Raw genomic sequence first — 23,187 nt, 5'->3', positions numbered from 1 at the left:
CAGGATTGAGTGCTTACCAGACGGTAGATATCACCGTTGTTTTGTCTCTGGAAGGTTGTAGCGTTATCACATCACTCCGCTTTGCATTGTTGCTAAATAAGGACGGCCGCGTGAATGTCTCTGTGCACGGAGGAACTACAGCATCTATCACCCATTTTGTGGTCTAAAGGTGGTCGAACGAGAGTGAAGGATCAGGAAGAAACAAGGCGTCAATCTATAACAACAAATGATGACATTATTGAAAGAGTCTCTGTGTTGATTGTGAATAAAAGACAAGCGAATGTTCATAAAGTGGCAAGCCATATGCAAAATAGTCATGATTCACCACATGGCAACATGGACGAAAGGCTCACCTTTCACAAAGTATGTGCCAAATCGATTAGAAAAGGACTCGACAAAGATCAGCACCGAATCATATAAGTATCATTCAGCTTTTACTAGACTTTATGCTAACGAAGGTGATGTGTTTCTGAGGTAAGTTATTAATGGAGATGATATGTGAATTCATAACTTTGAAACAAAAAGCAAGGGCTAAATAATAGAATTGAAGCAGCCCTGATCTCTTGTCAAGACGAAATTCAAGAGTCAACCTTCTGGAGGCCAAGTGATACAACTTTTTTTGGACTCATAAGAGCCAAACCTGGAACAATACTTGGTAAAGAAATCAACAGAAATCAATAAAATATACAGTGGCATGCTAGTAAGGAAATTGAAGCCTTCGATTCCTAATAAAATTATAGGATTACTGTGGATGGCGTTCTTGTGTTGCATGAAAATACGCGTAAACATAGCGCCTTCTTCACCGCACAATCTCCTTAGACCGTGGTTTCTAAGTGTTGGATAATTCTGCATGCAGTCCATATCTCCCACTGTATTATTAACATTTGTATGGTCTACTTACAGATCCTCTCAGATGTAATAGATTTAGCTAGGATCACCAGGTGAAGGAAGCGGTTGTATTCGTTGGTTACTGAGTATCCAGAAAAAAAATTTGCAAAGGATATCGGAAAGATTGTGCAACGGTGCTTGAGGTGCATTAAAAAGCAGGATGACTACGTTAAAATCGAATGAATAAAATCATTTTTTCCTCTTCGGGTAATAAATAATAAAAATTCACTGCAGATATTTATAGACTTATTCTCAGATATCACATTGGTTGGGAGCAAGTTCACACCAATAGGTGGATTGACGACGTAACATTCCTCAAAAACGACTGTGGCTATTTATTATACATTAAGTCTAGTCAATATATACATTATCCCGGGAAAAATCATAACAAGCTGAAATAGTATACATACCTTTGGGAAGGTGCATATACAAAAGCATACTAAAAGTCCGGAAATATCCGGTGACGGATTTGGACGACATATTGGAAAATGGCCCACAAATTATGTTTTTTCATCGTAATGACTGACGTTTCTTTTAATAGCTATAAAGCACGTTCTGTTTGCATTATTGATGGAATTTTCACTTCATTCGAATAACAAAGGGCTACTCTTATAGACAACGTATTACACATTTAACAATTTACTCCACATGTAGGAAGTAAAGGAGGGATTTCTTTTTTAAAATCCCCAAAAATTCCTTTCTACCTATTAGTTTTCTTCTACATTAATACAGAAAGGAAATCATAACAAGCACAAATTTTGCACATAGTTTAGAAAACTTATATAACATCATACAAAAAGTTATGAAAAATCTGGTGAAGAATTTGGCAGCCATATTGGAAAATGTCCAACAAAATATTCTTTTTACAAGGAAATTACTGATTCTCAGTTTAATACAAATAACTCACTTTGTATTTGAACTATTGACGTTATTTTTGTTTCACTCAAATAACAAAGGACTATTCTTACACAACACGTATTACACTTACCAGTTTATTTCATATCCGTTAAGTAACGGAGGGATTTCCTTTTAGAAATCCCCCAAAATGCCTCTTCTTCCCAATAGATTTCGTATATATTAGCCCAGAAAAGATCATAACAAACTGAAATTTTGCACATACCTTAGAGAACTTGTATATAACCAGATACTAAAAGTCCGGAAATATCTGATGACGAGTTTGAAAGCAATATTGGAAAATGGTCGCTAAAGTGTGGTTTTAAAAGGTAATACGTAACTGTTTCTAACTTTGATAGCTATTACTCAGGTAGTATTTCCAGTATTGATGTTATTTTCATTTCGTTCCAATAACAGGGAGCTACGCTTAGAATCCACCTACTACATTTACCAGTTTACTAGACAGGCGAGAAGTAACGGAAGGGTTTCTTTCAAAAATCACCATTAAATACCTTCTGAACATTTGTTTTCATATACATTAACATAGAAAAAAGTCATAACAAAATGATATTTTCGACAAACCTTTGGGAGTGTGTGTATAACAACATAGTAAAAGTCAAGAAATATCCGGCAACGGATTTGGCTGCCATATTGGAAAATGACCATCAAATATTTGATTCTAAAGGTAATAACAGTTTCTCACTTTACAAGCCATAACTCACATTGTAGTTCATTGTAATAACTAACGACTACGGTTTCAGACCCTTACCAGTATACTATATACATGAGGGAAGTTAGGGAGGATTTTTAAAAAAAAAATCACATCCATGTTTCATTCAAATCATAGTGATTGAATCGGAATAACAAATAAAACTTCGTTAAGTACTAGTCCTTGACTACGCATTTAGCGAATAAGGCATTCTGTCAACCATATTCCCCAACTGTTATGATTACTTTTTCAATGTTAATTGTCACATATACAGAGAAGTTCTTTGTGAGTCTGAAGAGCAAATCTACATTTATTGGTATACTTTCTAATCATCTCACGGCTGCTAGCACCAGTGTTCTTCAAGCCTCTGGAGATGCACATACCCAGATTTGCGTACAGCAATAGAACTCTCTCTCAAACAGCCAAATCCAGTTCAATTATTATGGAATATATTGATCTGCTTGTTTTTGCTCTCATTAGGAAGTGATGACATATAAAAGTAACAAAGAAGCTTGTGTCGTTTTTGACCTACTATCTTCGAACATCGAAATGTCACCTGAGACTTATTTGGAAGATCAAAAATAGTCCCCTTCATCATTGGCGACCTTCTGCTAACGTTATGGAAGGCCATGCATTCCATCGCTTGGATAGAACTTGGTAGGTCGTGAAGCGAAATAGGTATCAAGTGCATTTTGCACCTCTTTCTTTGATTTGAACTTGCGTTCTCTAAGGTTATTGTCCAAGGAATGGAACAAGTGATAGGCGGACGGTGCAATGTCCGGGAAGTATGGCGGTTTTAATAGTGTTTCCCATCTAACAAGTAGAATGGTGTCCGGCGTCATCCTAGCCACGTGGGACTAATCGTTGTTCTGTAACAGGAGGACCCCTTTGCGATTCAGAAGTGCTGGTTCCAGATTGTTGAGTTTTCGCATAGAACCCACTTCTCATCACTTGTCAACACCGTTTCGAGTAATCGTTTCTTCCTCGGAGGAGACAGCAAAGAAACACAGGTGTCTGCTCGCGTTGATTTCCGGATACGAGTAAAATCATGTGAGACCCATAGACTAAACTTGTAGTGCATAACATGTTGATGACGGTTGTGCCGAGAGATTTCTCCACTCAGACTGAATTCTAGTCGCAGTTCCTCACATATCTGGCCACTGTTCGCTTCAATTGCTGCCTGAAGATAACTTTGTACATGCGTTGGTATTCCAGCCCGTGATGGGTCTTCGAGTGTTTCGTCACCGTCCTCAAAACTTGTTAAACATAGTTCTCGTAGTCACGAAACACTCACCAAAGTCCTAATATTTGTTCCGCCCCGCTGCAGCGATATTTGACTCCAATTACAACTCGAATAGCATACACGCCCTTATGACGGTCTATGGGGTCTCATGTTCACTCTGTCCTTACGCACGTTCACGGTGTAAGTGAACTTCCACAAACAGGTAGTATGTTGGATATACCCGCACCAACAACGGACATTCGCGTTATCTCTATTCGCATTCAACTTGCGGTGAGCGGGCAAATTAAACACATACCTCCAAAAAAAGCTATATAACTTTCTTCGTTACTTTATATTTCATCACTTTTTAATGAGACCAAAAGTACAAGTAGATCAATATCTTCCCAATAATTGATACTAGATTTAGCTGTTTGACAGAAAGTTCTATTGCTGTATGCAAATCCGAGTATCTGCATTTCCAGAGGATTCAAGGACACTGGTGCCAGCAGCCGTGAGATAATTTCAAAGTATTCCAATAACTCTAGATTTGCTCTTCAGATTCACAAAGAACTACTCCGTAGGTGTGACAACTAGCGTTTAAGAAGCAAACATAACAGTAGCGGAATGTATGTTGAAAGAATGCCTTATTCGCTATATGCGTAGTCAAGAACTATTACTTAACGATTTTTATTAAGATTCTACCACTATGATTTGAATGAAACTTGTATGTTATATTGTTTGTATTATGGCGAATATATTGTAAGATTAATTGCTACTCGCAGAGGACGAGATTTTAACTTCATAGAAAGGAATCTCAAGAAGAAAAGTTTAGGTATTTTTTTAAAAAAAATCATCCGTAATATATATGTAGAATGACAAATAAATAAATAATTTGATCAACAAAATGAATTGACACGAATGGAGTTGGATTTCGGTCTGCGACTTGGTAGTTTCGTATTTCACTATAACCACTACCAGGTTATAGAAGTATTTTTTGTGGAAGCTCTATATATTTCGTAAAGACAGTGATCATTTTTTCGATTTATACTTTATTCTGCGACGCATGTAATTTCTTTCTCTCCCACGCAACTGGACAAAGAAATCTTTCATTAATTTTTCATATATATATATATTTAAACCATTGCTTTTTGGTTAGAACATTTCAGTTAGTGATGAACCATTTCAGTGTTTCTCCCTGACTTATTATTATGCACAGTATATATCCTGCAGTTATTTGGAACTGAATTAAGTGCTTTATTAATCATTTATAGAGATACTAGCTGACCAGATTTTCAAGTGACCAGAGTGACGCCAGTCACGTTGCTTTTGAAGTTCCTTATCTGTACTTTCACACGCCCGAGTTATCGCAATGTCTTGTGCATTGTGACCATGGACTAAAATTAATATAAATTATTTTCCGTATTCTGTTTGTATGTGCATACAGGTGAGTTAACTGAGTGGTTTTTGAAATGTTTTTTGAAATAAACTGCCAACACGTTTCAATCGAAAACGGCAGCTCGTACCTTGAGTTTTGGCGCTCAGGGAGTTCGACTCCGGAATTGTGTGCTGGCACCAGGCATGTTGCGTCGGGAATTAAGTATGACTTTGTGTTAAGGGGCACAAGCTATTAGCCGGTGAAGGACGTTTCCTTCGGCTAGCTCCAATCAATAAGTCCCAGGTTCATAAACCTTGTGCGCCAAAAAGTTTTAAACGCGCCTTGCAACATCAGAATTCCACTTTGGAAACTGTGATATTTTACTGAAGGTTCATCTTAATTCCTCAGGATTATTTCGCGCAGAAACTGGGTTTCTACGTGGGATTATCCAGGCAACTTTTCCCCCAGTGCTCTTCCCCCAAGTGCGTCAGTGATGTGAGAGAAACATTTAGAGTGAAATCTGAATTATAATCTTCTATATAAAAGTTATAGAAATGGCTACATTGTATTAAAAGTGCAAAGTGTGATTTTAGTAAAGAAAATTATTTTACATATTGTGTTAACTGTTGTCTTCATTCCTCTTTGTTATCTTTTTATATTAGTATTCTAATAAATAAGTGCTGTGTTATTTAATTCAGTATGTTTTCGTTGTTTGTGTGATAGATGTTTGTGTGCGTTGTGGTCTGGATGACCGTCTGATCGTCCGTGAGGTTTTCGAGACGAGACACCCGAGCCTCTCGGCGTCTAATGCTCATCTCATTATTGAGACCGAGAGCGATTTGGGAACAATTTTTAACCCTTCGTCGAAAGGTCCTTCATCGTCCTATCCACGCAAGTTCAGGTATCAGGAAAATACTTATTTGTAGGACCACGAACCACGAACAGAGAACCTATTACAAGGTTGGTTATGACAAGACTACTTTACAGTACTGTATGTAAATCTGGTACATTAAGTTACTACTAATAAAAGAAATTACGTTTGCTAAGTATACTACACTTTTAAATACTTGAAATCTAACAAATATCCATCAACATCTTTTTACATTCTAAAGAATTACAAAGTAACGTTTGTCATAATTTATTGTTCCTAGGATGCGAACAAACAACAAAACCTCAGTCTGCACTTGAAGAACGTTTTGAGAATTTTTTTCTAATTGTGTCAGGTCTATTAGACCTGCTTCTGAGTTGAAGGAAATGACGCGAAACGCAACTCATGTTTGTCTCTTGAGACATGATTTACTACTTAGGCTAGCCTTTCATGAAGGGATCTTAATTCTGTAACTTTTTTTTTTTTTTTTTTTTTTTTGCAATTTGGTATTTCGAATATACTCGCTGGAAGACTGTTCAGGGTGTTATGGATCGAGTTGTAAATAGTTTGTAAAATGCGGGTGGTCTCAAAAATGATAGAAAATTAAATTCAACAAGAAGTATATTATGATTATGTCCTTAATTTGGGAACTGTGTTGATGCTGTACTTTTAAACATATTCCTTAATTTGAAACTTCATTAGAAGTTGTAGTCCTTCCCTTGAATGTCAGAATTCCACACGTCGTAACCAACACTTTACTTATAGAGATCAAAAGACTTATATGTAACATTTTCATCAGCCATGGGCAGTTTTTGAAGCCTCTTGGCAACTGAACAGGTGTTTGACTAGGACTTAATCTATGAACATTAGTATATTTTACGATTATTGTTTTTTGCTAATTGAAACATATTAATGAACGACACACATCAATTATTTTAAAGTTCGTAGCTTACATAACGTATTATTTCACTAGATATTGAATGAGAGAAAACAAATACAAAAGTATGTTTTACATACTTATGTTACATAAGATTTGAAATATATATTAAAGTATGAAATCATGAGTATATTTTATTTTAATTCACTATAATTTATATTAATAATTTAATTAGTGCAATGATGAGGTTTCAGATGACTCTTACTACTAATTATAATACACTAGAATTACAGTAGCAATTACCTAAACAATATAATTTGATGCGAAATTAACTAGGCGGAACACCAACCTTTCTCTCCTGATTGACAGTTTCGATAACACCATCACGCCTCAACTCCTTCATGTAAGCTGATATATTAAACTAATAGATAGAGAAAATCCTTAAATCCTTTTCTACCCACGCTTTAACTTAGAAAACTGAGGAACCTTATCAATGTTTTTGCACGTCTAGATACAATTTATATAATACATAACAAGTTTGTTATATATCTGCTTCTTTAGGCTGCGGGGCCCAACTTAAAACTTCCGCCTAACTTAGGAACGACTTAGGAACGTCGCCCTGAGAAACATCTATAAACCGTGCCCCACGTTAAAGACTTAAATGATAAGCATCTCAACCAATGACCTCTTTAGATAAGTCTAAGTATTTGAAGTAGTTTTACATGAACAGATTAGCACAAACTGAAAAGAATTGTGCAACTTCAAGTAAATGATCGGGGTCGATAAGAGGTAAATAAATTGTATTTCCACCTAGAAAACACTAATTTCAATCCAGACTAATCAGAACTTCTTAACATGCTTCAAATTCAATGTTAATATATACTCAGTGTAATAAGCCGGGTTCGATCCCATCCTTCGCCAAGTGAACTTTGTGGTGGACAAACACCATATGCATGGATTTTCTGGTGGTTCTCCCGTTTCCTCCCACTTTCTTCATACCACCATTTAATTCATTACTCATCATCGCAGTTTCCTTTAGCCTAGCCAGCATATCCGCGGGACGTAAAACTCAAAAATGTCATTTCATTTTCATTTTCAGTGTAATAAACAAGTTCTGTGAAAAAAGAATGAGACGTTCGTATAATGGGAATTAGAGTAGGTCTAAGAATAAAATCAAAGATTACAAACTTGCTAGCTTCAATTGTTTCAAGTTTGATATTTTTATTTGTCTCCAACGTAATCACTTCTTTCTCGTTCTTCTCAAATGCAGAGAAAGAGTTAACCTGAAATATGTGCACAAACTTTGGAAGATGATTCGTGATATCAAAGAAGACAAAAAGTCCTTTCCTTATTGTGGAATTTCGCGTCGTGTAAAAGGGACGGGGTGACCAGCTTTGAATCAAAACTCGAATCCTGACAAACGAACGGAATTGAAAGATGTACATTTCTGAATATTTAAAGTAATATACCACAATGATGTAGTACTATTTATATTTTTAGCTTCGAAAAAGTTTTAGATTCTAAAGGTAGTTCCACGATCTCCTCTTCAAATTTAAGTAATGGAACAACGTAAAGAAACCAGAATGTTAAGGTACTATTCTAGTTAGCACTGTGCAATGGGCCCTGATCTAGAGAGTAAGAGAACAGTAATTAGAGCAAGTTTCTCAAATGATAATTATCGAAATTGTTGCGATGTGTTACGTAATAAATAAATAATGAATGAATGTAGAATTGGTATGTATGTTTGGTTAACCTACTCATTACTGCAAAATAAGGATGTACATTTTCTCTTTTTCTATTGTTTTCTTTGAACACTTATTTCGGAAACTATGGAATTCTGTTGAATTGTTTTAAATTTCATTACAGGAAAGTACGAGGTGCTTTACGCCATGGTTTGCTGTACTTTTCGCAGAATTAACTTTACTAAACATAAGTCTCTTTGTGTTCATTGAAGTTTTTGAAACCCCAAGAAAGTATATTGGTGTTATATTTGGACTTGTTGGTATTGCATTGGTTATCTTAGGTAAGACACTTTCATAATATATATTTTCGTTTATTCATATTTTATTATTTTTTCCTTTATTTATTGCTATATGAAGTATTTTGACAAATGGTGTGCTAAACAAAATATTATTTATGCCAAACTCCTCCATGGCAATGACAGTATTATGAGCACCCTACTTCAAACATAAATTTCTGCTGCTAATATGACTATCATACGGACTTATATGATTACGTTAGAATTTCATATTCATTTTGACGTACGTCGTTAGTTGTTGCATGTGACTGTACGTTTACAGTTAACAAAGCTTTAGGATGCAAAGATATATTAGGTTTTAACCAACCAACTGACTACTACAAGTGTCGTCACCCTTGTTTGACTTGCTTCTAATGCGTAAATTTGCAAATACTTTTTCCGCAGATTTTTCTCAACAGAAGAAAAGCTAGTACTAAATATAATCTCTTGGTTATCCCCTTCGCATTTGTAAATGACATCGTTAATATAAGATGAAGTTTGAATAATACAAATGATGATAAAATGAATCACTAGATTTCAATAGGTTTCGTCATTTAACTTATAGCCGTACAGTAAGTATTAAAATGCACTTCTGAGTAGTAAGTTTTCACATTTGAAACTTTAACGATAGCTTAGTGTGTTTATCGTTCTTTCAAAAACATATATTCACTCAATAGTGAAACTCATACTGAAGCCTGGTCGAAAACAGAGTAGCGTTTTGTGGTATGTCCCTTATGCAAACAAGTATTAACTTTAGACTTTATGTATCAACACTGAATGCTCTCAGCAGGATAGATTAGTACGACGAGCAGACGAAAATCTTGCTCCGAAATTGTAAAGAAATCACATAGTCGAAGGACAGTAGACTACGAACCAGTGTTTGATTCAGAAAAAAATACTCTGTGGGGTACGCTTAGTATTCGTAGGGGCACATATTACTTGTACACTGTATTATTATTATTGCATATTACTTGTACACTATTTATTATTAAATTACAGCCGTTTTATTTTGGTATCCTCCGGGAGGCTCTCTCAGAGTTCCGGGAAAGAGTGTTCCACAAAAACATACATGGAAGAGTCAGTGCTTGGAACAATCATAAATGTAATTGAATACAACAATACTAGATAGTTAATAATGCTCCAGCAATATTTATACCTGGGATGATATTATTATATTGCTCAGAAAGTTTAGAGATGTCAACAAAATATAAGGTTGCAGTCATTTTTATTGTGTTAACAACTACGTCAATTCATGTACTTGTAATTATAAAACTATCACATAGTTACAAATGTGATATAAGGAGGAGATGACAATTTGACAATCTTGCTACTGTTGGTCAATATCAGATAGAATCTAGTAGCAATACGCAAAATGTCAAGGTAGTAGATGCAGTTTGTCTATATGTTATTATTCCTATACTTTCTGTTCATTGTAATTACCCGCGATATTCTAGCAATCACCCTTTCTCTACTCCGCTTACTATAAAAATTTCGTACTGCTTCCAAGTTAAATGTCGATTGAATGATACATCAGATTATGTTCCTGTTTTATTGACTTTTATGGAAACCTGATCAACCTAAATGAATAATCGATTTAAATTCCGTGAGTAATTTGGTTGTTGTCTAAATAACAGAAAGACGTCTGCTTGCGTTTTTCAAACGTTAATAGAAAAATGTAACATTTTGAGTTTTAAGAGTATTTAATTTTCTATGATTGACTGTAGAATAAAATTGGTATGAAAGGCAGTGTCATTACCATTTTTATATAAATGTGTACTCTGTGTAGGGTGAAGACATATTTGTGAATAACAGGTGATTCGGAACTAACGATAATGTCGAATCTTTCAAGACACCCAAAGAAAAAAAATGAATTTATGGAAATGACTGAAATACACCTATACCAAATAACCTACACTTTTTTAAAAAATAAATAAATAAATAAATAAATAAGCATGCTTCACAGCTAAGTAACTGTTCATATGCTACTAAAACTTTGTAGATGTCTTTAAAATTTCGAACAAAATGAAGAAACCTCTTGTTGTGGTGATCACTTTTTTGCCCATTATGAAATGATGACCACGTAATGAGGCCTTTAAAAGTAGAAGTAGTCACATTTCTCACGGTAATGCCCAGTCTGTATGCTGGATGCAGATACATGATTATACTCTCTTAATCGCATAACATTGAGGTGCCTGGCCTGTATTAATCTCATTCAATATGATATAGTTCTTCAACTGTAGGCCCCTTTATGTTACGTGCTGGCACATTCTTGAGAAGGAATTCTTAGTGCACTGGATTCACACTTTGCCTGGAAGGGACAATGTGTTGACACACCATGCTCCTTCAATCACAAAATGCGATTAGAATCACCCTATTGTGCTACTCTGTTGCCACATGTTCTTCTTGCGAGGTTATCAGCGCTTTTTCAGTATCATCAAAAGCTTTAACTAAAAGATGATATTCAGTTTGTGCCAACTTCGAATTTATAAACCATCCCTCGTCTAAAAAGGAAAATTTTTGAAATTGCCTGTCTCGCAAACATATACATGTATTTGTCTATGTGTGTGTGTTTGACTTCGAGTTGCGCAGAGCACTTATATGGGGCAAAAGAGAGGAAATAGAGCACTCACTTATTCCTCACTACTGCATCACTGCTTCCGAACGTATACGAAATCGAAAAAATATTCTTAGAGGCACATCTTTCAACATAAAGAGATCTCATGAAAGGAAATATTCATTCGCGCTTCTGGTCTCAACAAACAAGGTGTGTGCAGACGCACACTACATAGTTCCACAACATCAGCAGAAGTCATGTGAATTCAGTGAACATTAACTTCATATGATGATGGTTTGGATTGTACGTTGGTTTAAACGAATAGTTTGGTAGTTGCGGTTTGTTGTGTATAACTGAAAAAAAAACTGTTTGGAATCTACCCTTGGAAGGACTACCGTCGTCTTAAATCCTGATTCGCAAACACGAATTCGGAAACTCTATTCATCCCAGGTATTTCTTCAATGTGAGTGGCAGCGGATTATGTAATTAACTCAAGAAATGCTGCGCAAAAAGTGTTATAGAAAGATCACAATACGACACAAAAGAAATGTGCACGGTAAACCCGTTAAATATATGAAAACGGTATTAACTTTTTGTGGTATGTAATTAGTATCATTGTTTGTAATTGCATGTATGTTTCAATTTGTATTTTTTGTGTGTAATATTTAATCCTTAGCTGGTCTAGTGGGATGTGACTGAACCCAGGACATTTTTTCTGTATGTACCTCTATATCTAGGCAACAGATGGCGCTGGCGGTTTTGGTATTCTCTAGTTGCCTCTAGATGACTCGATGCGCAACATTACTCTGAATTCATTACAAACAGTGTGTCAGTTGGGAGCTTTCTGGGGTGTGTGAGAAACCACCAGAGCGTTGACGTTAGTGTTTTTTCCATTAATGTGAACATTTTCTAGGAAACTTTCTCCCATTTTTTGCACTAAACTTCTGTACCATTTGTAGAAGTTAAGGTGCCATGGCTAGGAGGAAGCTTGTGACAGATGAACATATACAGCGTCTACTGGATGACTGAACTGTCAGCGATAGTAGTGAAAATGTCTTGTCTTCTACCTCGGAAATCTCAGGTGGTGTAGTGGAGCTTGGTGACCCTCAGATGAAACTCATCTCAGAGAAGTAGAGGATTTTGTGCCCACTTGTTATGCAAACTATTTCTATGGAAAGAATAAATGTTTCAAGTGGAGCAAAAATCCCCCTGCATTAGGATGTATACGTTCACATAACATTGTTATCAGATTGCCAGGTGTTTGTGGAGCTGCAAGGGATGTCCGTGACAATGACCTTTTAGGTACTTGGCAATTATACTTCACTGACAGCATGCTACAAATTAAAGTAAATCACTCAAATGACAAAATCCGTCAAATGAGAAGAAAGTATAAACAACCTCTGCTTTCAATTGTGGGCGATGCCGATGTGATTAAAATCAAAGCGGAGATAAGACTGTTATACCTGGCAGGTGGATTGAAATCAGAAAACGAAGATGTTTCAAGCCTTTTTGCTTCAGATGGTACCGGTAGAGAAAACTTCCATGCCCATATGACTGTCAAGAAATTCTTCTTGATTCTTGTAGCCTTGCGGTTTGACTGTACCCAGACACGAGGAGAGCGAAGAGAAAAGGATAAACCTGCTCCTATTCCTGAAATTTGGGATGGATTCATCCATAACTGTATTCAGTATTTTGTTGTTGGAGGCTTTGTGACTGCTGACGAAGTGCTTGTACCATTTCTGGGACGATGCTCTTTTAAAATGTACATGCCCTAAAAACTTAATGGAATAAAAGTTTTGTATCTTGCACATTCAAGGAACTTCTATATGAATAATGCTTTCATTTATATTGGTTCAGAAAGTGAAGTTCGCGGAAATGTGTCAGTGCCAACGCAAACAGTTCTGCGACTAATTGAGGCGGTGATCGCAACAGTCTTCTAACCCACATTATTTTTAAATGGAGAAAAATAAAGTTCAAGTTAAACACACGCGCTTTTTGTACAATATACCGAAAGCAATCACAAGTGGTTGTATGTGCATACATTGAACATATATATATTGTACAAAAACACATGTGTTTAAGTTTATTTTGATGTTTCAACATTTTTAAAAATGTGGGTTAGACCATTGTTACAATCAACCCCTCAATTGATCCCATCAAAGGGACAAATCCAAATGTGTTCGTTGACAATTGGTTCTTCTCCATTGAACTCGCTGAGAAATTGAAAACGGAGAAGCTCACCATCGTAGGAACAGTCAAAGCCAACAAACGTGGAATACCAGAATAATTGAAAGCTAGCCGGGCTAGACAGTTGGACCTACTCTCTTTGGACATATTGCAGACCTCACGCCTTGTTCATATGTTCCGAAGAAGAACAAAGCAGTTATAGTCTAGGAAAGTTTATAGTCTAGCATGCACCACGACCAGAATATAACAGACTCTGGAAAACTTGAAATGATAACCAACTACAATGAGATAAAGGGTGGAGTGAATATCCTTGACCAGCTGTGTGTAAGTGCACTACTTTGAGACACACAGGGAGATGGCCTATGTCTATTTTCTTCGCAGTGTTGGATATTGCTGGTGTAAACACATATTGTGTGATACTACAAGCCTAATTCAAGAGCACGGAAGATGCCATGAAGGAATTTTTTGGCTTCATCAGACATGGCATTTATCAAAGAGAATATGGATGCTAGTGAAACCAGAGCCAGTTGCAAAAAATAGAGGTGGAGACGAAGGAGTGGGGAGTCCAAAGCCACGTGTCAGAAAGGTTCGTTGTCAGTTGTGCCCTCGAGAAAAAAGACAGAAAGTCAAAATGTTCTTGTGTGAGGTGTCATAAGTTGCTTTGTTAGGAACACTGTTTATGTATTTGCCCAGACTGTGCAAAATAGCATGGCATATTTCAAATTCACAATTTAAATTATATAATAACACATAATTTATGTATGTACACATAGGTCATGTATTACACATTCACATGTAATAATATGTATCTTATTTGACAAGTAAATTCAATTATTTCAATTGATAACATATCATATTCATTCATTGGTGTTTCTCAGACCCCACTAGAGTTTTAAAGGAACTTTTTCACCGGACCAGGTAAGGGTTAATTGCATATACGAATTTTCTCGGTCAGGGCATTAAATTTTTCAATACGTGACTTATGATGTTTTTGCTAAACATTCATTTTACACTAATTTACGGCGCTTGTTTAATCCACCAATCCCAGCTTAGGTGTAGGCTTTTGTGACGTGGTGTGAGAGTTTTTCTGGCTGGCTGGGAAAAGATAAGAATAGGGAAAGAGATAGAGAAAGAGATAGAGAGAGAAAGATAAACAGTGAGAAAAACAGAGCAAAATATATTAAATTAACTTTTGACGTCAATAAGAATGAGCCACAACCAACCATTCTCACATCAAATGGCGGACCGTAACAAAACCAAAGCAATCTTTGGATATTTCTTTTGCTATTGCGTTAGAATATTCGTGCATATAATAAGTTTAGATTTGATTTGACTCGCTCATTACTGACAGCTGATTTTCATTGAGAGAGGTGACCAAAAGAGTTAGAAAGTTAAAAACTAAAACTTGTAATAACGGAAAGAGAATATTGTAAGTATGCTAAAAATGAAATAATGTAAACTTAACCGCTATAGGAATATAATGAGTATAAGTTTCTATAGGAAGATAAAATATAACATTTTTGTATTTATATTCGAACATTTTTCTTTTTCTGTTAACTTCCAACATCACGTACATGCGAATAAATACCGATCATCTGACTGCAGCACACACATAAACATAAAAACATTTGGCATACAAACAACACCTCCAGGTGTGGATTAAATGAACTGGTACAAGAGCATGAGAAAATATTGTATATTTAATGCATGGCGTTAAGTCCATAATTAACTTTTGTTAAAAACTGTAGTTACATTTAAAATATTTAAAATTGAATTGTTTGACGGTAAATTGTTTTCCCAAAAAAAAGTAGGAAGAATTTGTAATGGTCAACAGCTGTAATATTGCCATTATTAGTGTTCCTTGTTTCGGAAGTTTGTTTACGAAGTGTTTGGTGAATTGAATTATTTACATATTGCATTTCGTGTAACTTTTATATAGTTTACATTAATATGGAGCCTTTTATGTTCAATCAAGTTAAAGAACTGTTATATGAGCAGTCCACTAAATTTGAGCAATCAATAGGCAAATTAGCAAAGGAATGTAAACAAAACCCACAGAGTTGAAATATAAAGGAAATAACTTTAGTACTGACATTATGACAACTAACAATACTATAACAAAAGTTCGTGCTGAGTTACTTAATTGAACTAAACGTGTTCATTAGGAAATGAGGAATATAAGAAAATATTGAGAAATTACGTGAATTTGTTCAAGCTGTGCATTTGGATGGTAAGCAAGCCAATGAAATGCAACAGCGTAAGAGCGTCATTGTTAATCAGGAAATTCAAGGGATAAAAGAACATGTCGATGAAATAGATAAACAACAAGGGCGTACAGATAAAAAAATTTGAAACTTAATTTTCGTATGAACAGGCAGGAATGTTTCATACATTAATTAAATATGTATTTGAAGGAACTCGCGGACAAGACAAGTAACATATCTGAGGAAGTGCAGGCGCAGAGACATATATTAAAACTTAACAATGAACGTTCAAATGGTATCAAACACACCACAGAAAGATTTAGAGAGCATCATAAGCCGACGGTTGAATTAATAATTGAGCATTTTGAAGAACAATTCGCTGTTATAATGAAATCCGAACATGATCGAGACGTTGTAAAGGAAATGCAGAATTTAGAGAGAATGAACCGAGAATTGTTAGCACGCAAAGAACATATTGAATATACAATTCAACGATTACAGATTAATGCCTCTTTATCAACGCGTAGAGAGAACCAGTTCGATACACGGTACCACTTCTTAGATTATCAAAGCAAATGGTTAAGAACTGATGGATGCCACAATAGTGTAGAACGACTTTATTCAAGCAGAACTCCTAAACCAAAGCGTATTATTCAACTAAATGACCTACAGTACTTGTCAATATATATATATATATATATATATATATATATATATATATATATATATATATATATATATATGATTCCCTGGTAATATCACTGAGCGTTTGTATAATGAGGATCTGAAAGAAAAAGCCATAGTGGGTATATATCATGATGACTTAGTTCATATCATACCTTGTCTCGTTGCACAAGTGGTTAAAGAATGGGACGCAAACTACCCGACTAAATTTTGAAATTTTGTCAGTTTGAAAAGGCATTAATAGATACGTTTGATTTAGATACTATTGTAGCTAGAAGACATGTAGAGAAGCTTCATTTGTGTAGAAGAAGACGTTTCGACCCAAAGACCCAATATAATGTTCGCAGGTTTGCAACACAGCTGTACCAGTTACTAAAGGATTTGAATCTGGAAAGTTCACCAGCTAAAATTAATACATACATTTTTGATACTTTATTGCCCAAATATCGGGGAGTAATTAATGCTTTGTCCAAGCACTTAACTTCAACAATTTCTGTCAAATATTGCTAGAATCAAATCGTTTAGGTTAACGGAGAATGATGGCATAAGACGAGATTATAATACCTACAACAGTAATAATTGTACGAATAATTGTTCTTTTCTATGCAGCATAGAAAGACGACAAACGTGTCTCACAATGATCAGCATAGGAATAATAGACGAAATAATAATAATGTTAAAAACGGAACCAAGGAATTCCAGGGATAGACGATAGCAAAAATACACGCCCGAATAAGGAAGAAGATTGACCAGTAGAACTTCGCATTATAAAAGATAATAGTTGCCGTAGCAATAACAATCGCAGATGAGGGCCACAACTAGGAAATAATAGTGGTCGACGAAATAAAGAAAATAATGAGAGAACAAACCGATATCGAACTTGTGATCAGTCAAGTCAGAGACCGGAAAACTGAGTGGACACGGATTTCAAGGGGGAACATAAGTCGAGATAGAAAATACTAAAATCCCCAAAAACGTGTTTCTTGTTCCTAATTTTACATTTGAATCTCACTGGAATTTAGATCAGAATGCAGGAAGCGATACATAAGAAGACAAATTTGAACAAACTATTGTTCGATCGTACAGTCGAATATATTCTGCCTATATTAACACACATTGAGCAGCATAGAGGCAAATCAGTGTATGATACCTGAGCAGAAACGTCACTTCCTTCCTATGATATCTGGAAAGAAATTACAAAGGATATTTCATTCCGTAAATTACAATCAGTTGGACACATCCTCATTGTAGATTATGGCTGGAAGTTTAAGAGAAAATATAGAGATAGGAATATTACTCCTATTAAAATAGGTTTACTAGCATAAACATTAAAAATTTTTGTTGGTACATCCTTAATGAGAAATTTATAATGGTTTTAAATGCATTAGAGCAAATATAAAGCATTTAACCATAGTAAAGATAATATTTGATTAGAAAACACTAACATTAGAGTAGTAGTCTCTATTATCCCTATTGTATCAAAGGATCACGATGACACCGGTGACACTTTGAGTGGATCAGCTGACAAACAAAATGTTAGCACAGAACGCCCACACGTTACTAACATTAGTTGTAGTAAGGAGGATACCTTTATTAATAGAGTTGCGTCAGCAGAACCATTGAGAGCAACTGTCAGCCATGTAAGCAGTTTAAATCATAAATAACGAGAGCAATTATTGGATTCACTGTTTTAATATCGAGAACTTTTTACGAATTACAACGGTACATGTAAAGGTTGTCATTATGAAATGGAAATCAATACTAATGAATCATTGGTTCGAAAACAATACCCGATTGCATACAAACATTTGCCTTTTGTACAAGGTGTGATCAAAAGGTTATAGCAGTTGGGAATTATCACCAACAACCAATCTATTCACAATAACCCTACTTCAGTTGTTCCAAAGAATAATAATAAGCGAAGGTTATGTATCGATTTGAAATAAATTGATCAACATTTAATTTTAAGGCAAATTAAGCCAGAAATAATACAATATTTGTTATGTTTACCCTATAGGATGGAAATCCAAATTGAGCAAGCATTACATTAGGTAGTCATTGATCGAATATTTAGAACCATTATTTACGACGAAACATCTTACCACTGGAGTAATATCTTATTTCATCACTAATCACACGTATGCAAAGATTCAGACATCAACTTTAAACTTATGAATACAATAGAATTACATCATTTGAACTGAAGAAGAACATAAAACAACATTTTCTTTGTACCAATATATTGTAACATGTTCAACACAATGGAGAACATGAGGTAGGAATTCCAGGATCAGAATAACGCATATGGTACTCATAAAAGAAATGATATATTTATCTTTTATAATGATTCTTTTCTACAAATAACGTGGACAAAATTCTAACCACAAGAAATATGGATGACCTGTTAGCCTGCAAATATAAGTTGATATACAAAAATACAAAATTTACTATGAATTGTACTGAGCAGCAGATATACAATGTTGGTCGTTGACCAAAGTATCGCTTCCCTAAGCTGGTTACGTCATACAGCTTCTTTGTCCCTGTTGCTCACGTGTGTCCCACCAACGAGAGTGACCAAGTAGGACTGCTATTGGCTGCTGGCGACGACCAAGGCCCACGACTGCTATCGTCTGCTTTGCTGCTGATATGTCCGTTGTGAGAGCATACAACGTTTAGTGACGCATATGTGTTGGGAAGTAGCAGCCTTCAAAATAAAATGAATATATTGTATGAGCTGGTGACACTAAAATAATGATCAAATAAGTATGTTACTTATTTGTAGCCTAAATTGCAAGGAAATTCATTCACTACGTTTCTTGATCTTCACTCTTCATATCATCGCTGTTACTAGTAACCTAAATCTCAACCATATACAGCCTTCAATTATGAGGGACACTGATGTCAATAACAGAGGATACGATTCGGATACCGTAATGGTAGGTAACCCATAAACGCTCTCAGCAGAGTGTTTTACTGGCACAGTAGATAAGGTGAACACAGGCTACTTTCAATACACTCATTACAAGTATTGCAAGATGAAGTTATCATTTTCCCTGAACCTTCGTCATTTGCAGACCTTCGAACAGCGTATTCAGATTATGTAATTGTTACTCGTGTTTTAGAAGAAACTGTCTACGAAACAGAATTTCGAAACAGTGGATCTTGGAAACAACATTATAAATTTGATAATAACATTTTGTTCATTAGACACTTTCATCAACTCAATAAGAGGAGGATACTTTCCTCAGCCTAGTACTACCATTTTTAGTTGGACGACATTCTCACCGCATACCATGCTGATGTGTGATTCCAAGATAGTGGGATACTAGATACTATAAAAGTCTCTTGGGAACATCATTCCTTTCTTTATAAAAATTGTGATGCATCACCTTCGCAACCGGTTAGATTCCTAGTTATGTGAAATATTTGGCCATTGATTGCACATTTCAAAATTTTGTTTGGGTATCAAGTTTTGTCATTTGGTACATCTCTATTTTACTTAAAAAAGAGGTGAGAGTAAAAATGAGGTTTAGATATTAACGTAATGCTTGGCTTTAAAGAAAATAGATAAATATATATATCTTCTTTTGAATTGTGGAAAAAACTTATTTCATTCTGAGGAGCAGCGGTGGCTCAGTGCGTGGGACCCCGCGTTTAAACCCTTCTCCCACAGAGTGAACATTATGATGGACAAACACATTGTGCGTGTTTTTCCGCAAGGTTCTTCTTTTTCTACCCAATTTCTTCATTCTATCATTTCAATCATTTCTTATCATCAATATCTTCTTGAGGATAGCTGGCATAACCGTGGAATGTTAAACGCTAAGGGGCATTCATTAATACTTCCTTTAATTTTTCAAATTCGTCCTTTTGATTCTCGTCCCATTCGAACTTATGACTGTTCTTGAGCAAACGTTGAAAAACTGATGCTTTTTTCGCATATTTTTTACAAAATTTTCGTACATGATTTGTTGAGCCTAAAAATTACTTTAATTCCTTAACGGATTGTTGTGGTTTATAAGCCTTGATCGCTCGAATGTTCTTCGAGCTGATGTCGTAACCTGCGTGGCTGACTAAATGACCTAACACCAAAACATTTTCTTCCATGAATTGGCATTTTTCTATGGACAAGTTATAGACCATAATGTCTCAATCTCTGAAATATTGATTTCAACACCTGGACCACCCTTGCTTGCTATTTTACTTTCACAAATATATCATCCATGTAATATGATACTACTTACGTTCACAAGCGTCATTGCCATTATTTTAGTGTATACCGTTGGTGCTTGAACATATCACATTGGTAAAACCTTATAGGAATATGATCCTACACCTGGTATAGTGAATGCTGTGTTTTCTTGATTCTTTAGAGATAGCCACCTGATTATACGCCCCTTTTATATCTAAAATAGAATAACATTCATGGCCTCGGATACATATTAAAATTTGGTAAATTTGCTGTAGCGCCTCACTGTGAAACTTAGCCTTCGAATTTAAAAATCTACAATCAAGAACTGCTCTCACTACTCCAGATGGTTTCCTAATAAACAACATCGGTGAATTGTATGCCCTACTACTTTCCTCTATGATATTCTGTTCTAACAAAATATGTATCTCTTCTTTAACCTTTTCCTTTAACGTAATCGGTACTGGATAATGCTGTCTTCTAAATGAGACCTTTGTTTCAAGTTCTATATGATGTTCAACCTAACTCATTCTCTTTAAATGCAAATACAACTGCATTATCATGGCACAACTTCTCTATCTGGTCTGTAATTTCTAGTTTTGTATTTTTCCCAAATTTTATTCTAGATTTGTCAAAACTGTTTCTTGCCTCTAAAACCTTTTCTATATCCTCCTCCGTTAACCCTTCTACTCTTAACTTCTTCTCACTGTTACATTCCTCAGCATTTCCTATCATCACATTTGTCTTAACATTATTGGCTTATTTGAGTGATTCACTAACTCAATCTTATTATTTTCTTCTGACAACCATGCACGCGGTATAAACATGTTATGTTGTTTTTCTAACTGTATTCAGCTCTAACAAAAAATCTTTATTATTCCAGGAATTCAGTAAATTAACTACAACTGAAGTTCGACTTCTATGAGGTAAACTTACTTTGTGACCTAATATCCATTTAGGTTTCAGACTATATTTTACACCTATTGCTATATTTTCTGACACAGAAATTGATTCTGGCGTATTGTTTTCCTATTTTGAGGTTTTCAAAATCTCTGTACAACTATTTTACTTTCTCCATAGTTTATTTGACAATTTTGACATTTCAAAAAATCCTTACCAATTAGCAGTTTGTATGGGAAATTTTAAATTACACTAAACGCTAAGTGGAATGTCTGATTTGAAATCTTAAACTTTACGACTGCCAATTTATTTATCACTAATACATTTTGCGTGATCCCGTTAATCTTTGTCTGCTGAGAAATTACTTTGGTACTAGGTGGTATCAAATGTTCATTTATTAACGATATTTGCGATCCGCTATCTAATAAAGTCTGTAACTTCTTATCTTCCACTTTTATTGGTAGATATAACATGCTCTTCCTTTGTCTTATTGAGGCTACACTTTCAAGTATCTTTTTACCATACCTGTAAAAGTGCTTCGACGATTTACAGTACTATTTAGTTTAAATTTTGACTAGCCACTTGATAAAATGTTCCATGCACGTGATTTGGTACCACTTGTACATACTGAGGTTGTTGACTTACACTCTGTGGACCTTGGCTATGCCAACATCCTTGCCATTGACCCCTATTTCTATAGTATTCTCTTCCTTACTAATGCTGCAAAAATTCTGTCTTCGTGTTCCTCTATTACTACGCCAGTTACCACCTATATTTGCTCTTCTATTTGCAAAACTAATGTTTCCTCTATTATTATTTCAATTGTTTCTGCTGTAGTTATCCTGACTTGTACTCAAATTCCTTTTATTGTTTCCTCTATACAGGTTTCGACCTCTATTCCTAAAATTTCTATTTCCTCTATTATTTCCATCATTTTGTTCTTTTGATGAATTTCCTTGTTTCTCTTCTTGCTCTTCATTCCCTTGAAATTTCGATGATAATATTTGTCACAACTTATCTATTTTTTCTTTAGGTAAGCTAACTCTGCTATACTTTGGAGTTCCTGCTTCACCTTTACGTCATCCTTATTTCTAATTTCCTTCTTCAACATTATGATGTCTACTTCCGAATCACTTTCATCTTCTTCTACCTGCTCTCTAATTTTTGTAAGCAAATCTTTGATCGTAACCTTGCCTGTCCCTTTTTTATCGTTTATCTATCTTACGTTTATTCTTCAAAATTTTATGTAAATCTTCCACAAATTTATCGATTGTAGAGTACGACACTGTTCCTACCTTTTCCATATAATATGGTTTAATCCATTTATTATAATTCCTATCTTCTTATCCGGCATACTTGAGTCTAACCTCTCACACATTACTAACATATCGTATACGTGATTAATTATAGGTTCGTCTTCCTGATGCAATCTTTCCGTAATCTTTTCCTTCATATCCATATCCATAGTCACATTTGTTCTAGTAAATTCTTCTATTATATTTTCCTGCAGTTCTTTTTAAGTTATTTCTTCTACATTTCTCCGTTTTAAAAATAATTTGATTCATCGTCTTCCTGCACCTTCGAGTAACAACTCTTTTCTTTTATTTTTATTCACTCCT

General features: G+C 35.1%; 1 protein-coding gene across 2 annotated transcripts in view; it reads left to right on the top strand.

The window, feature by feature from the left end:
* The window catches only part of LOC145681652 (uncharacterized), a 152,038-nt gene that overhangs the window by 113,218 nt on the left and 15,633 nt on the right, over window positions 1-23,187 (top strand). For both annotated transcript variants that reach the window (XM_081753271.1, XM_081753272.1), the window contains exon 5: window positions 8,700-8,856. In XM_081753271.1, coding sequence (XP_081609397.1) covers window positions 8,700-8,856 — 157 coding nt within the window. The remainder of the gene's footprint in view (window positions 1-8,699; window positions 8,857-23,187) is intronic.

This window comes from Thermobia domestica, chromosome 3 (genome assembly GCF_964235325.1).
Source record: "Thermobia domestica chromosome 3, izTheDome1.hap1.1, whole genome shotgun sequence".
Taxonomy (NCBI): Eukaryota; Metazoa; Arthropoda; class Insecta; order Zygentoma; family Lepismatidae; genus Thermobia; species Thermobia domestica.
The sequence above is the reverse complement of the archived record's forward strand: the minus strand, read 5'-3'. Positions and strand labels throughout refer to the sequence as shown.